Source organism: Artemia sp. Qi Xiang Cuo, chromosome 15 (genome assembly GCF_049724085.1).
Source record: "Artemia sp. Qi Xiang Cuo chromosome 15, ASM4972408v1, whole genome shotgun sequence".
Lineage (NCBI taxonomy): Eukaryota > Metazoa > Arthropoda > Branchiopoda > Anostraca > Artemiidae > Artemia > Artemia sp. Qi Xiang Cuo.
The window spans coordinates 23,358,942-23,376,742 of record NC_142808.1 but is presented as its reverse complement, the minus strand read 5'-3'; the positions used below and the strand labels follow the sequence as shown (position 1 = coordinate 23,376,742).

Sequence of the window (17,801 nt, the reverse complement as noted above, 5' to 3'; positions counted from 1 at the left end):
AATGCGCATTTACAATGCGTCAGTCAGCACCGTACTTCTGTATGGAGCGGAAACGTGGCCAGCTGCAAAATCTATCCTCAGCGCCGTCGATGTCGAACAGACGAATTATCTCCGAAGAATCAAGGGACTTCACTGGACTGACTTCGTTAGCAACCAGACCCTCTTGTTACGTTACGGCATAAACTCCTTTCTCGACGCAGCTTGCCCAGCGTACTGTTCGGTGGTACGGCCACCTCCTTCATATTTCACGTGACGCCCAAGCACGGGTCGCATTCGACTTCGACCCCACCCTACACGGATGGAAGCGACCCAGAGGACGCCCCCCACTAGGCGAAAAGACAAAGCTGATGAATTCTTCGCTCAAGCCCACATCCCAGTGGAAGAAGCTGCAAGCCTGGCAAGCGATAGGTCAACCTGGAGGTGCTTGGTCTCATCGTTCTCTAAGCCGAACCCTCGGCAGGAGCCTTAAGTCAAGCAAGTTAAGCCAAGGGATCCTTACATAAAATAATTACTCATAGAAAGTGGGGGAAGATCTTCTTCAATCGTAAGTGCTGAGGTTTTTGTGCATTATTCGGGGTCAAAACTGATTGCAAAACAACCTGACACTTTTTACGCACTCTGTGTGCCCATGGGCACCTCCGACACATATCAGGGTATAAGCTCAAAATTTCTAGATTGGGATTCAACCAAAACTGATGAATGGTCGAGAAAATGTGTCTACAGGGGTGACATAATCTATGGAGTCCCAGTTGGAAGAAATTGTCCATGAAAAATAGAAGTGTCAGACATATACCTTCAATCAAAAGGTTACTATAGGAAGAAATTGTCCATGAAAAACAGAAGTGTCATACATATACCTTCAATCAAAAGGTTACTATAATCTAAGTTACTGTTACTAGAAATAACGTGTATTTTTTTTGTATAGCGTAAATTAAAAAAACAGCAAATGTGAAATTAACAATCAAGACTAAATTTTTCTTATCTAATAATAAAGAAAAATGATAAGAACTGGATCAAGTTGAAATAGTCGTGTAATTAGCCGAAACTAAAATGAACAGAAGGTGCTATGAATGCGCAATAAAACCTCAGACGAACAGAAACCAAAATTACTAACATATTTCAGAGGCAACGCTGTAGCGTTGCCTATAGTAAAGGCCATACGGCTCCAATGTTTTATTATTTATTTATTTATTATTTATTTTTTTTCCAAGAGGCACTTCATACGGAAGGGGTCGTCGTAGAAACTTCAAGGGGGGCTCATTCGATTGGAAATCGAGAGTTCTAGTGCCCTTTTAATAGTCGAAAATGATTGGAGGGCAAGTAGCCCCCCCCCCGCGCCCATCAATCCCCCAAACACATCCAATCAAAACTTTGAGATAGCCATTTTGTTCAGCGTAATTGCTTTCCAGATAGAACATATGTTTTGAGGAGGACACTCCCCCACAACCCTCAGGGCAAGGGCTTTAAGTTATAGCCAGGGGGCATATAAGGTTTTTATACAAAGTGTTGTCGTAGAAACTTCAAAAAAGGCTCATTCGATTGGAAATTCAACGGGATAGTACCATTTTTAATTGTCCAAAGTTTTTAATGGACTCCTAGCCTCCCCTCCCCACGCCCATCTTGTTTCCAAAAATCTCCCACCAAAATTTTGATATTGCCATTTTTGCTGAGCGTAGATGATTTTAAGATAGAAAATATGTTTTTGAGAAATACAATCCCCCATAGCATTCGAGACAAGGGGTGTAAGTTAAGGCCTGGCGGTATATAAGGTTTTTATAGAAGGCGTTGTCGTAAAAACTTCAAAAAACGCTCATTCGATTGGAAATTCAAAGGAATAGTGCCCTTTTTATAGTCGAAAGTGATTGGAGGGCAACTAGCCCCCCCCATGTCCATCATTGCCCCAGCTACGTCCAATCAAAATTTCGAGATAGCCATTTTGTTCAGCGTAGTTGATTTCCAGATGGAAAATATGTTTTTGAGGAGGACAATCCGCCAAAACCCTCGGGGCAAGGATTTTAAGTCATGCCCTGGAGTATATAAGGTTTTTATAGAAGGCGTTGTCGTAGAAACTTCAAAAAAGGCTCATTCAATTGGAAATTTAAAGGGCTAGTGCCCTTTTTAATAGTCGAAAGTGATTGGAGGGCAACTAGCCCCCCTCCACGCCTATCATTCCCCCAAACACATCCAACTAAAATTTTGAGATAGCCATTTTGTTCAGCGTAGTTGATTTCAAGATAGAAAATATGTTTTTGAGGAGGACACTCCCCCACAACCCTCAGGGCAAGGGTTTTAAGTTATGCCCTAGGAGCATATAAGGTTTTCATAGAAGGCGTTGTCGTAGAAACTTTAAAAAAGGCTCATTCAATTGGAAATTCAAAGGAATAGTGCCCTTTTTAATAGTCGAAAGTGATTGGAGGGCAACTAGCCCCCCTACGCCCATCATTTCCCCAAACACATCCAATCAAAATTTTGAGATAGCCATTTTGTTCAGCGTAGTTGATTTCCAAATGGAAAATATGTTTTTGAGGAGGACAATCCCCCACAACCCTCAGGGCAAGGGTTTTAAGTTATGCCCTGGGGGCATATAAGGTTTTTATAGAAGGCGTTGTCGTAGAAACTTCAAAAAAGGCTCATTCGATTAGAAATTCAAAGGGACAGTGCCCTTTTTAATAGTCGAAAGTTATTTGAGGGCAACTAGCCCCCCAAGCCGATTATTCCCCCAAACACATCCAATCAAAATTTTGAGATAGCAATTTTGTTCAGCGTAGTTGATTTCCAGATAGAAAATATGTTTTTGAGGAAGACACTCCCCCACAACCCTCAGGACAAGGGTTTTAAGTTATGCCCTCGGGCCATATAAGGTTTTTATAGAAGGTGTTGTCGTGGAAACTTTAAAAAAGGCTCATTCGATTGAAAATTCAAAGGGCTAGTGCCCTTTTTAATAGTCGAAAATGATTGGAGGGCAACCAGCCCCCCTCCCCCCACGTCCATCATTCCCCCAAAAACATCCTATCAAAATTTTGAGATAGGCATTTTGTTCAGCGTAGTTGATTTTCAGATAGAAAATATGTTTTTGAGGAGGACACTCCTCCACAACCCTCAAGGCAAGGGTTTTAAGTTATACCCTGGGGGCATATAAGGTTTTTATAGAAGGCGGTGTCGTAGAAACTTCAAAAAAGGCTCATTCGATTGGAAATTCCAAGGGCTAGTACCCTTTTTAATAGTCGAAAGTGACTGGAGGCCAACTGACCCCCCTCTTCTCCCCACGATTTCCCCAAAAACATCCAGTAAGAATTTTTAGACAGCCATTTTATTAAACGTAGTTTTAAGCTCTGGAAATTAGGTTTTTGACGATGACAATACCCCCACAGCCCTTAGGGCAAGGGTTGTAATTTAAGGATTCTCCGAATCTTTCATAGTATTTTTTATGGAAGGGATGCTCGTATAAATTTTAGAGAGGGCTCATTTGATTGGAAATTGAAAGTTCTTTTTCACTTTTTAAGAGTCAAAAGAGATTGGAGGGCAACTAGCCCCCCCCCCTCCTCCACGCCCGCAATGCATCCGATAAAAATTTTGAGTTAGACATTTTGTTACAATAGTTCAAAGTTCTGATAACAAAAAAATCCGCTGTCGACACAGCCCGCCAGGACCCGGGGGTAGGCGTTGTAAGTTATGCCCTGGGGACATATAAACAATCAAACAATCATTAAATAAACAATCAATGCAAACAAACATACAATAGATATTTATGTAAATTAATAAATAAATTTAGTTTTTTCAATTAATTTTATTATGTTACTAAGTTTTAGACAATAGAAAACTAAAGGTCATATAGGCAATAAGGTTTCGATGTTTTATTATTTTTTATTTGTGCACTAAGATTAGTGAAAAAAGGGCCACAAACGGGAAGGTTGTGCACAGCCAGCCCCGTCTGCCCACCCTTTAGGATTAAACCCGACCCCCTAATATCCTCCCATTTGTAGCGCAAATGTGAGGATAGCCTTATATAGTACTTGTTAATTGTTATCTCTTTTGAAAAGTTATTTTATTTTTTTTTAATTAATTTTTTTCTGTTACTAAATTTTAGACAATAGAAAAGAAAAGGTCAAAAAGACCATAAGGCTTTAATGTTTTATTGGGTCTTTTTCTAAAAACTCCTCATTTTGTTGTGTACAGCCAGCCCTGCCCGCCCACCCCTTAGCATTAAACCCGACGCCCTGATATCATCCCATTTCCAGTGCAAATGGGAGGATAGGTCTGTCCAACCCCGTAATATCCTCGCATTTGCAGCACAAATGGGAGGATAGCTCTATATACTGCTTGTGAATGGTTATCTCTTGTGTAAAGTTATTTTAGTTTATTAGATTAATTTTCTTATGTTACTAAGTTTTAAACAATAGGAAACTAAAGGTCATAAGGGCAATAAGGCTTCGATGTTTTATTGTAGTTGTGCACTAAGATTAGCGAAAACAGGGCCACCAACGAGACGGTTGTGCACAGCCAGCCCCGTCCGCCCACCCCTTAGCAATAAATCCGACCCCCTCCTCCCATTTGTAGCGCATATGGGAGGATAGCGCTATATACTGCAACGATTATATAATTCTCTCTAGATACTAAAAGAATTTTTTTTCTGTTTGTAGATTTTGTTTCCATATAAAACGATTTCCGCACTGCCATAAAAGCAATTATGTTTCGATGTTTTATTGTTTTTTAGTTGTTCAATAATATAAGTGAAAACAGGACTAACAACGGTAAGCTTTTGCTGAGCCAGGCCGATCCGCCCACCCCTTTCCACTAAACCAGACCCGCTCCACTCATTTGTTGCGCAAATGGGAGGATAGCTCTATACACTGCTTGTTAATGGTTATCTCTTTTGTAAAGTTATTTTAGTTTATTCTAAGTAATTTTTTTCTGTTACTAAGTTTTAGACAATAGAAAACCAAAGGTCATAAGGACCATAAGACTTTAATGTTTTATTGGGTTTTTTCTAATAACTTCTCATTTTGTTGTGCACAGCCAGCCCCGCTCACCCACCCCTTAGCATTAAACCTGACCCCCTAATATCCTCCCATTTGCCGCGCAAATTGGAGGATAGGTTATAATTATTTCTAGATACTAAAAGAATTTTTTCTGTTTGTAGATTTACTGCAACGATTACATAATTGTCTATAGATGCTAAAAGAATTCCTTCTCTTTGTAGATTTTGCTTCCATATAAAAGGATTTCCCTGTAGCCATAAAGGCATTAATGTTTCAATGTTTTATTGTTTTTTTAGTGGCGCAATAAGACCGGTAGAAATAGGACCACCAACAGGAAGGTTGTGCACAGCCAGCCCTGTCCGCCCACCCCCTTGCAAAAAACCCCACCACCTCCTTTCATTTCTTACACAAATGGGATGATAGCACTACATACTGCGTGTTAATGGTTATCTCTTTTGTAAAGTTATTTTATTTTATTTTAATTAATTTTTTTCTGTTACTAAGTTTTAGACAATAGAAAACCAAAGGTCATAAAGACCATAAGACTTTAATGTTTTATTGTTTTTTTTATAATAGCTCCTCATTTTGTTGTGCACAGCCAGCCCCGCTCACTCAACCCTTAGCATTAAACCTGCCCCCTAATATCCTCCCATTTGCCGCGCAAATCGGAGGATAGGTCTATATGCTGCAACGATTATACAATTTTTTCTAGATACTAAAAGAATTTTTTCCGTTTGTTGAATTTGCTTCCATATAAAAGAATTTCCTTATCGCCCTAGAAGCAATAAGGTTTCGATGTTGTATTGTTTTTAGTTTTGCAATAAGATCAGTAAAAACAGGGCCACCAACTATTCTTTCTGCATCAACAAATGGAATAACGTAGTTACTGTTTTTAGAAGCTATTTTTTTGATTCATTCATTGTGTCGTGAAAAATTCATGTTTGATGTTTCAGAGGCATATACTTAAGCGGTCTATGGCAAATACCATAGGGATTGAATGTTTAATAATTACTAATTAAAAAAAACTTTACATAAAAATAAGTTTTCTAAGAAGAGTAAAGAGCCATATTGAACTCAGGACCAGCAGGAATTATCCCTATTATAGTTTAATCTAAAAAAGACCAGAAATTACTGTTAAAAGAATAAACAAAACCCTGAAGGAACAGAAATTATAATTAACTATCTTACAAACATAAAGATAACCGGTGCAAACATAAATAAATGAATAAATCTTATAGCTTCAATATTTTTTATTATTTTCCCCCCAGAGCTGCTTTATATGCAAGGGTTAAAAATACCATTTTGTTAAAAATAGTTGAAAGGTTAAGTAACAAAGCTCTGGCGTCGAAAAAAACCCCCAGGGCCCGGGGACAGGAATGGATTCTCGTATAAACTTTAGAGACTCATTTGATTGGAAATTGGAAGTTCTAGTCCAGCTCTTAAGAGTCAAAATTGATCGAAGGGCAAATAACCCCCCCACGCCCTTTTTCCCCACCCCTTCCTTTGAACTAATTCTGTTTATACCTGAAAGCCCAATGAGAGTTAGAATGTTTTGGTATTAACACACCTATTAGGCATCTGCTCTCCTCCCTAACAAGGAAAGAAACAGAGAGTTTAAAGCAGTGGCGGATCCAGGGGAGGGGCGAGGGGGCCCCCCTAACGTAGTCTAAAGTAATTTAATTTACTTAGTTAACGCAATATTGCGTTAGTTAAACTTGCTATTTTTTCAATCCATTCATTGTTGTCAATCGCTGTCCACAAGTTATGCAAGCTTTCTATTCTTCATATATAAGGTTTTTATCAAAGAGGTAATCGTATAGACTTTAAAAAAAGCCTCATTCGATTTCAATTGAAAGTTCTAGATCCGCTTTTTTTTAAAGTCAAGAATAATCGGACAGTAAGCAACCCCCCCCCCCCCATGCCATAAAACCTTGAAACTTTTTGCAATCAAAACGAAAAAAAATTCATTAAAAAACTTTCCGAAAAATAAGTTTTTCAAGGAAAAGTAAAGGCCATTTTAAACTTAAGCTCAGGAGATACAAATATCTGTTAAAATTCAAACTCAAAAAGACCAGAAATTACTATTAAAGAATAAATGAAACCCAAAACAGAAATTAAATAAACAATCATATAAAAAAACATACAACAAGTAATAATATAAATGAATAAATAGATCTTAAAGCAAGTAATGCTTAGATTGAATATGAAAATCAAGCTTAAAACGAAAAAAAATAGTTTGCTATTAAAGTATAAAAATAACTTAAAACGAACAGAAATTGAATAAACAATCAATTCGGACAAACATAGAATGTATATCAATGTAAATGAACAAATAAATCTTAAAACAAGTGAAACATGAATTAAATACGCAAATCAAGTGTGGATGGAATAAAAATAACTATGCACACGAGTCTGGGTATCGCCACACTGCAAAAGCCTAAAACCTACTGCGTCATTGGCGCTTCACTGAAAAAAAATTATATTACAAATATTCACTTTTGTTCTTAATATTGAAAATAAATATTAAAATTACAGTAAGATATTGAACTGATGAGCTTTCAGCAATTAATATCATTATACATAAAATATTCAGTTTAATTTATTAGTTCTTTCAAAGATTGGTCAAGACAAATATAGTTTCACTACAAACACAATTTGGATACTGCCCCCTTCTTTAACTGTAAAAACCTAAACCCTTCTTTGTCATTGGCGTTTCACTGAAAACGAATTGCTCTTATATTACAAATTTATTCTTTTCCAGTTCTTACAGCATTGAAAATTAAAATAAAAATTACAGTGAAAAAAAAAATCTTGAACTGATGGTTCTTTCAACTTTAAATATCATTATATATCTAATATTCAATTTGATTTTGTTTATACTTTCCAAGACTGTTCAAGGTTCATACAGTTTTCAGTGAGGGGCCAATGACGCAGTAGATTTTAGGCTTCTGCAGTGAGGCGATACCCAAACTCTTGTTTGCAGTTATTTTTATTCGATTCAAGCTTGATTTGCATATTCAATTTAAGTTACACTTGTTTTAAGATTTATTTATTCATTTACATTAATAAATATTCTATATTTGTTCGCATTGATTGTTTATTTAATTTCTGTTCGTTTTAAGTTTCATTTGTACTTTAATAGCAAACTATTTTTTTTTCGTTTTAAGCTTGATTTTCATATTCAATCTAAGCATTATTCGCATTAAGATCTATTTATTCATTTATATTATTACTTGTTGAATGTTTTTTGCTATGATTAATTATTTTATTTCTGTTCGTTTTGGGTGTCATTTATTCTTCAATAGTAATTTCTGGTCGTTTTGAGTTTGAATTTTAACAGGTATTTGTATCTCTTGAGCTTAAGTTTAAAATGGCCTTTACTTTTCTTTGAAAAACTTATTTTTGGAAAGTTTTTTTAAATTAATCACCTAAAACGGACATAGATTACGAAAATAAGAGTTGGGAGGCCGCACCCTCAAACACTTTCAGAGGCTACAGGGCATGTTAAAGAGTAAACGAACATGAATCATCATGTATGTCATGGGGGTTGCTGTCCCTAAACCTCCTGCTTAAAATATGATTGTTTAAATTTTGCCTTATTGAGAGTACGAAAATGTTAGCGATGAAGTGTTCGCACTATTGGCCAAAACATGCCAAAGACGCAGCATATGGTCTACTGACCAAAGAAGGTCGCATGCGGAGTATATACCTTGTTTACAAATGGTTTGACTTGAGTTTGACTCAAACAAACTGTTTGAATCAAACAAACTGTTTGAATTTGTCATCTAGCTTTATTCTGCTTTTCGGGGTTTTAATATCGCTCTCATTCTTTCTTTGAAAAGCTTTAGCTTGAGAGACGTTAAATTATTTTTTTTTGCAATATAGAAGAAGTCCCAGATCTAAAGACGTTTAGTGCATTTTATTTCACAAATAAATGTTGGGTTTTATCTAACTTACTATGTAAGAATTCTGGGTCAGCGGATTTTAAATCGAACATTGCATTAAATAAGGTCAGAAGAAGACCTTTAGCAGTAATTAAGAAATTATGTTTGACTCCCGCCAAACTACTATTCAAGACTAGTACACCAGGTAAGTTTTAACCTTACTAACAGCTGATCTCTCGTATATTACAAAGTTCAAAGCCAAAACAAGGAAAAGAAATATACGCTTAAAACGCTATAAACGCTATAAACGCTATAATGCTATACGCTTAAAACGCTATAGAAATAACGCTATAGAAAACGCTAAGAAATATACGCTTAAAACGCTATAAACGCTTCCTCTTCAAGAAATTGTAGGTTTTCTTGCACTTCCTGAATATCTAGAAGCAGTTCATTTTATGTGAGGGGGAAGGAAGTGGTTCCTTAATTTCTTTTGTTATGACAGGTGCAAGAAAAGATAGTTGAATTTCAATCAAACTCTTTGGAAACTAAGAGGTACTGTCTGGGTTTTGTGTTTTGGATAAGGACCTGATTCGAACTTTTTGGCAGAGGGAGAGAGGAGAAATCCCTATATCCCTCATGAGGCTTAGCAGAAGAGGCTTTTTAATATCAGCTTAATTTGGTTGGAAGTAAGAGTAAGCGTTCCAGCGGTCCCTTATAGAGGTTTGTATCCATTCTGACTTTTGACCGGTAGTCCCTAATTCTTGCCATCACCAGAGCTGTCAGAAAGGTTTGTTGGAAACTGGCCAAACGTAATTGGAAGTAAGAGTCTTAGTTGTGTTTTGGAACAAGTTGGAACTATTTGGAAAGGATGGGAGATCTGATCTAAACGTTGTGGAGTTACCAGAATGATAGCTAGCTATATTTGACGGGTGTAGAAAAAGAAAATATAATCAGGAGTGAAATTTGATATGCTTTTTCCGCCCCTTTGAAGTCAGAACTAAACAGAGAGGGTTATCGGTATAGTGTCAAAATTATTTATTTCAGGAGTCCTATGCTATGGTTAAATTCTGTGCTACTGGTTTCCAAATACGCAAAAACCTTTGTTGGTGTTGAGGGTTGAGTCTGAGGGTTGAGGGATATTTGGTATTGAGTCTGGACACTTACCAGAAGAGGTTGTTTAATCTCAAACAAAATTAATGGGAGAAACCAGTTCTCGTCCATGTTTTTCTTCTTACTGGTCCTGAAAAAATCTGAGTTCTGGGCGGGCGGAGGGGTATCCTAATTGTAGTTACCAGAGTATATACCAAAATAGGTTGTTCGGTCTCCATCAAACGTGGTCAGACGTAATGTTTAGTGTTGTAGCTCTACATTTCAGGATCAACCCAACCCAGCGGGGGAAGAGAAGTTATTGTAATATATTGTAATATTTTAATTATTGTAATATATAGTTATTGTAATATATATTTTCATTGGAAGGAGCGTCAAATTCCAACTATGATCGATGGGAACGAAGAGCTACGCTCATAGTTATAAAACTGACAAAACTTCTATTAAGGGGGGAGGAGGGCTTGAAAATACCTTTTTATCCTTTTTTTTATGATGGGTTCGCAATAAATAACAATAATATTAAAAAAAATACAAGCACAAATTTTTCAAAATTTAGGAAGGAGGGTGGTATTCCCTCCCCCCCAAATTATCTCGTATTACTTATTTTTTAGCTAGAAATTCCAGTACTTATGCATTATACGGGCACTGCTATATACACTGCTATATACTGTATAGGAAGCCAGACATGGAGACCCATCTAACGGGTATTTGCAAGAGGTAAATGGAATGCAAAGCGTGGTTTCGGTACTTTCCCATCATGTGGACACCTAGGCTATAGACAGTCGAATGAATGCAGTGATGGAGACTCGTAAAGCGGGTAATTGTTATCTAAATTGATCGAGGAGCGTGGTTTCTCATTGAATTTACAATATTTAAACTGTTGTTATTTGGGGTTTAGGGAGAGAAAAAGGTACCTAGGTTAGGTTATGTATTTAATTTATGCAATGCTTTAACCAAATTAGCATTAACCATACTTGAATTCTTTCGTGGGGCCCGTATAATGCATAAGTACCATTACCGAAATTCCTTTACACCCTTAGAGAGTTTTACTCGAATCAAATGGGTATTTTCAATTTGTTGCTCCACAATTGTAATCTCCATACCGGAGTTGCCTGAATACTTCTTTGGGCCTCGGGCACCGGAGGTCTAGTTTTCTAGTAATTTTGTCAAAATTACCAATAATGATACCATGTTGCTATTGGCAATACCAGTAATTTTGCTTCAAAGAGCCGATGAGAACACAACACGCTCAATAATCAAAGATAAAAATTTCACATTAATGAAATCTTGATGTCATTAGCGATGTCAAAACATGCGCCCCACGTCTGACTATTGGTCATCACTGTAAAAAGGAAAAAGGGCGGAGAAGAGGCGTAAAAAACCAGTCTTCATTTGATCTCCGGTGGGAAGAATTGGAATCAAGCGAAGAATGGAATATTTAACAGCTTTGGATATCTCTGCTGTTATTATATATATTCTTTTGATTGCTGGTATTAGCTTATTTGTAAGTTGGAATGGTTGTTTTTATAATCATAATAATGCAGGGAAAAATATATGAGATTCCATAACTGACATAGGGATAAGTGAACACATTTACTCGCAAATGCACTCCCCCCTCGTCATGGTCCTGCACCTGAGGCCAACGAAGCTACGTACGCTCCTCCACCATCCCAATCTATTCAAAGCCTCCCTCTTTACACATTCCCAAGAAGCTCCCAATTCCCTTAAATCTTTCCTTACGACATCCTTCAATCCCATAAGGAGACGACTCCCTTTTCGTTTGGCCCTAGATGGTTTGCCGACAAAGATAATCTTCGGCGATCCGTCATCCACAGAACGTGTCTCAGCCATCTTATTCTTTCTCTTATTGTAGCCCTAGAAAGCGAGATTGAACCACATTTTTCAAAGAGCTTACTATTTGAGATACGGTCAGTCAGTCGGGTACCCAAAACAATCCGTCGGCAATTTCTTTGGAAAACATCTAGTAACCCCCCTTCCGTTTTTTGGAGCGCCCACGCTTGAGAACACTGCTTGACCATTATAATCACTGTAGCTTTCATTATTCTAATCTTGGTTCCCAAATTTATCTTCCTACTTTTCAAAAGTTTTTTCAACTGTGGAAAAATGCCCTGGGCTTTGGCTATTCTACTGTTAAAATTTTTACTGCACCCACCGTCTTTACTAACAATTAAATAAATTTTTTTTTTTTTTTAACTGAAAGTAAGGAGCTTAAAACGAACAGAAATTATTCCGTATATTAAAGGGGCTTTCCCCTCCTCAACGCCCCACTCTTTACGCTAAAGTTTTTTATTGTTTTAAAAAGTAGAGTTGTGAGAAAGAGTCGAACTTTAGCGTAAAGAGCGGGGAGTTGAGGAGGGGACAGCCCCTTTCATATTCAAAATAGTATCTGTTCGTTTTAAGCTCCTTACTTTCAGTTAAAAAACAATATTTTTGTTAAAAAAAAATGTCGCTCGTCAATACCTCACTCTTTACGCTAAAGTTCAAATTTTGTTCCAATTCTTTAAGAATGAACCCTGAATCACAAATGCCGTTTAATTAGAATAAATAGCTCTTTTAAAAATACTAAAAATACTTTAGCGTAAAGAGCGAGGTAGCCTATTGAGGAGGGAACGAACCCCCTTATATATGTAATAGTTTCTGTTCGTTTTAAGTTTTAATGTTGCTCCTTACTTTCAGTGGAAAATTTATTTTTAAAATTTAATCTCTGATTGTTTTTTAAATAATGATGGGAAATTCAGCGACCCCTTCACAGAAATTTTCTTCCCCCCATGAAAAATTCCTCCAAGGAAAGATCCTCCTACGTAACCCCCTCCTCCCGATCCCCCTCTCACTAGAAAAAAATCCCACTTGAAAAGAGTGCTTGAATTTTTAATTTCTTTTCGAATGAGGCCTCTCGTGACATTCTAGGACCAATAGGTCGGTTCCATAATCACCTCTTCACCATCACTTATTTCTTAACTTAACGACTTAGTCTTCTTGACAGGAGTAAGCTTATTTTTGATTACGTAGAAAGAATTTTCAAATAAAAAGTAACCAAATTTGCCTGCAAAATGAAACAAAACTTCGAAACAGCGAGGACTCCTGGCAAAGAGATCAATCCATTTAATTAACAGTATATTTAATTATTATGCATTTAATCTTAATCCATTATGTCCAAACCCTAGAGTTAAAGAAAATCAGACTCATACCATAATTATGGAAAGATTTATTGTTTCGCAAGATTAAAACGGGTGTAGACTAGTCTTTATGCAATTTCCCAAGCGTTAGAATAGGCTACAGAGAGAGTAGAGATTGGAACTTAAAAATGACTTTCAAGAGGGTATTTTAGTCTCTGATTTCATTCCTAGAAGTTTCATTCATCTTCCCTCGATCAACAGATTTCCAAGATCTCAAAAACCCTAAAGTGGAAGTTAGCCTTTGTCTATTTACATAAAATATTTCAATGTATTCAAGCACATGTATTTAATGTATTTATCGATGAGAGAATCCTATTTTAAAGGTTGTGATGGCTTCAAAAGTTGCACAGAATTTCCATCCATATGAACAATAATACTGAACAAATACTGGAATACTGGACTTGTTGAACAAAAATACGGTATTGGTGCGTTATATGGTCACTTCTAAAAAGACAAGTTTGGTTAATGTTAATGAAATAAAATAGGCTGAATATATAATAGTTCGAAGCAAATTTTGGCTATATATACTGCACATTAGGGGGACGAGGGTAAAGCATAGCATATATTAAATACGTAACCCAACCTAACCTAGGTACCTTCCCCCCTAAACCCCCTAAAACAGCAGCTTAAATATCGTAAACGCAATAAAAACTACTCTTTGCATTCCATTTCTCAATAGCGGTCTCTTGAAAATAACCAGTCTGGGGGGTTTGGTCTCTCATTAGTACATAAAAGCGACCATATAACGCACCAGTACCAAAAATACTACCCGTTGCAAATTTTGATAGTATATTGAAATTTTGTCCGAAATTTAAAGTGCAATCCAACACTTTAATTCTTAAGCAGACACACCTGAAAAGTAGGGCCGTACTAATCAATTTAAAAATATTACATTTTAACAGTAATAAAACAGGCATTTTAGGGGCTGACATCCCACTTTAGATTTTGGTTAGACCTGGGAATGATTTGGAAAACAATCAGGAATTAAGTTTTAAGAAACTAGCTGAAAGTTAGGGGCTTTGACTGTTTGTCCCAATTTTTTTAAGAACGACTCTTAAAACACAAGGACAGGTTAATTAGAATAGGGAGCTTTTTTAAAAGTGCCAAAAACTTTAACGTGAAGAGCATGGTTTTGAGGAGGGGGGGGCAACCTCTTCATATACGAAATAATCTCTGTTCGTTTTGAGTTTAATGTTGCTCCTTACTTTCAGTGTGAAAAAACTAGTTTTTTATTTATATAATTAAATAGATCAATGCAGCCAATCATGAACCAACGCACAATTTCTCCACGGTTTTCCGTACTTTGCTGTATTTCCTTCGGCTTCCTAAAAATTTCCTTATAGTCCCTGATTTCCAGAGGAAGGGAGCAAAGCCCCCCTCTCCTCTGCAGGTGCCTATGTCCATATAAATAGAGATAGAACGCGACCTTGCTTGTCTCTTGATTGAACTAATTAAAAAAAAGAATTAATCTGAGGGGAGTAAAGAGCGAAGTGGAAACTTAAAACGAACAAAAATTATTGATTCAAAGCCAATCTACCATATATCGATAAAGACATTGCAAATAAACCAACTGATGACATTTCCCAATGTTTTTGTGATTATAGAAAACTAACACTTTATCAAAAACACAAAACAACATAGGAATTTTTGCATAGTAAAAGCAAACCAATTAGGGACACTTTTTAAAGTTCGAAAATAAAGGATTTTAGGATTGTTGCTATATTTTGTTTCACTTCTGCATGATGACCTCAGTCCAATGACTAAAATGACGTAATGATTTTTGTTCATTTTAAGTTTTGATGTTGCGCTCCTTGCTTTCAGTTGAAAAAATTATTATTTTTTAAATTTAATTTTTGATCGTTTTTTAAACAATGCTGGAAAATCCGGTGTCTCATTCATAGCAATGTCCCTTCCCCCATGAAAACTTCCTCCATGGAAATATCCTCCCAAGTAACCACGAAAGTAAAGACATTTCATGATTATTTTGTAGACAAGCCCGAAGTGAAGTCATCTTGATAGTATTAAGACTATATCCTAGCTTTAGATTTTGTATCATAGCTTGAAATTATTATTTGCATTGAGAGTAACAAATGGATTTCCGGGCTTCATATTATGGTTTATTTGTGTTTCATTTCAAGTAAAACTAAAGCGTGTTTTTTGCAATTTAAAGTTACATATGCTTTTATTTGAGCTCGTATATACTCTTATATGAGCTATTCAAAATCTCTCTCTAATGTTCTGGTAGCTTTCTAGTCCCTCCACTTGAGAAATGACACCAAAACTTCTACTTTTAGTGCCAATTGACACTTACAAATGGTGGAATTTATAAGAAGCACGTAGATATGTGCAATAGCTTTTAAATGAGCCATTTGATCTAAAAATCTGGTGTTCCACTACGGTTGTTTCGGAGTTGAACAGGTAAGCACTGACAGAAATCAATTTCAGCAATTACACTTTGGATTTGGAATAGACCGCTATAACTGACCCATATTTTGTAAGCCATACTTTGGTCAAATCGGTGCCTCATACATAAGGAAAACATCCACTTGACCTAATTCTGTAGTTTTTTTTTTTATCAGGTCTTATACTAGAAATTAAATCTGATGAAAGTGGAACTTTCTATACAAATGTTGTGTGCTTTGTCTAAAGGCACTTACAGTTGATATGATTTCAGTAAACGCACTACATGTCTTTTTGCGATTTTCGTCACACAGTAAGTGGAACAAGGCTTTATACACAAGATTTTAATTGGTACCCTCTGGTCCAACCATTAAAAAAAGTTTTTTTCAAACTAAGTCAGAATCACTGACAACCCGTAAAATATTATCCTCAGTTTCTATCTGTTTTCCTTCGAGCAACTGACGCATGCGTTCTTCAGCAGCAGCTGAATCATCCGAGATTATAAATTCCATGTTTTGGTCATCTTCATAAGTCTTAATGTCGTCCATACTATACCGTTCAACCCAAAGATAAAATTTCGACCTTCTGTTGCCATCGTATTCAACTTGGATGCTATAATGCGATAAGCACTTTTGATTGCAGTATCCTAAGATATGTTATTCTGAGTGTGTGCTGGATAAAATCCACTGCCTGCTGTTTTTTAATCTTTCCCAAGGACCATTTGAATCTGCAGGAAATCCGAGAGATAGAAGGTGAACGAAGAGTATCCGCATTACAAAAAGCATTTTGGCATACCCAATGTCTATAGTCGAATGAGAGGCAATGAGCTAGGCAAGCCCGTTTTGTGCGTCGCATAATGGGTATTATTCATAGTAAGGAAATAATCGAAACTTTTTGCATCCTTCGCATCACAGAGAGGTACTCGCAAATAGAAAGCATTCTGGATGAGCTACACAATTTACGTTGTGAATTCAACCAATTAAACGCAATCGACGGATTCGTGGTTCTCATGTACTCATTTTCCAATCGCATTTAGAGTTTTCGGCCTTTTCCCAATAATAGTGAAATTTCTGGTTTGTTTGCATTTGCTTCATCACCTGGTTGCGTCAAAAATATGCTTCTAACATTGAGCCTTGTTGTCCAATATCTACCAAATCTTACTGGGCTTGGTTAAGATTTTGCAATCAGTATTGTCCAGGTAGATGAATGTTCAAGCGTTTAACGACATGACTCTTTCCTTGGATATCATGGCCAAATATTCGCCAGCATGCTGTATTTGGTTCATTGAAGCAACCTTCAACACAGAGTTGCTCTTTGTATTGCTCTATGTACCAATTGGTCTATGTACCATTTCACTTGGAAACTGTGGACGTGGCAACACAATTCGACCATGCAAGTAGCAATCTCCAAATGAATCATCTTTGATTGCTACTCATTCAAATGAGGGTCTCTACAGTGAATATACAGAACGCTAAAGGGTCCCAATGACATGTAATAATAATTGCGTAGTTTACGGCGTCTTTGTTGGTCAGATCTGTGTTGCGTGCCATAGCTTATTGCCTTCAAACATTCCGACGGCGTTGTTCTTCTTGATTTTGTTTGTTCGCTAACCGAAGATTCTTTTGTGCTTTATTTTCATTTCGTCTCACTGTAATTTTCGCTTTTGCTTCTCTTCTAACCCCGTATTTTTTCATTCTTCTTTCAGTTTTGATTCTTTGTAATTCTCGTTTTCGCTTTTGTTCTAATCGAAGAATTTTTGTTGTGCTTTATTTTTGTTTTTGATTCGTAGTGTTTTGATCTTTTTTCACCAAACCTTTTTTTTGTTTCGTTTTTGATTTGTTATAATTCTCGCTATTGCTTGTCTTCTTACTGCATATTTCTTTGTTCTTCAATTCCGTTCATCACTACCTCTGAATTTTTTTCAATTCCCTTTATTTTAGCTGTTCGGATTAGTCTTGTAAGGTCTGGCACATCTTCTAACGATGTATTTCTTGGCGCTTCATTATCGTTTACCACTACCTCAGACATTTCTTAAGTCCTGTGTTGTATTGTCCTGTGTAAAATTTGATGAAATAATCAGTAGCTTGGATAAAAGACAGATATTTGGAAAGGCGGCATCATATGTGTACACAATTGACTTTCATAAATGTGGTTTACCACCTATGCATGTGTTATTTATCATGAGTTCTGGCGATCGAATCCATAGGCTCGTCTCAATTATCTAATTTCAGCTG

General features: G+C 36.6%; 1 protein-coding gene across 1 annotated transcript in view; it reads left to right on the top strand.

Moving 5' to 3' along the window:
* The first annotated feature begins 11,388 nt into the window (after nt 1-11,388).
* The window catches only part of LOC148943463 (sodium/myo-inositol cotransporter-like), a 111,045-nt gene continuing 104,632 nt past the window's right edge, over nt 11,389-17,801 (top strand). Inside the window, exon 1 of the mRNA XM_089101141.1 lies at nt 11,389-11,474. Coding sequence (XP_088957267.1) covers nt 11,400-11,474 — 75 coding nt within the window. The 5' untranslated portion in view covers nt 11,389-11,399. The remainder of the gene's footprint in view (nt 11,475-17,801) is intronic.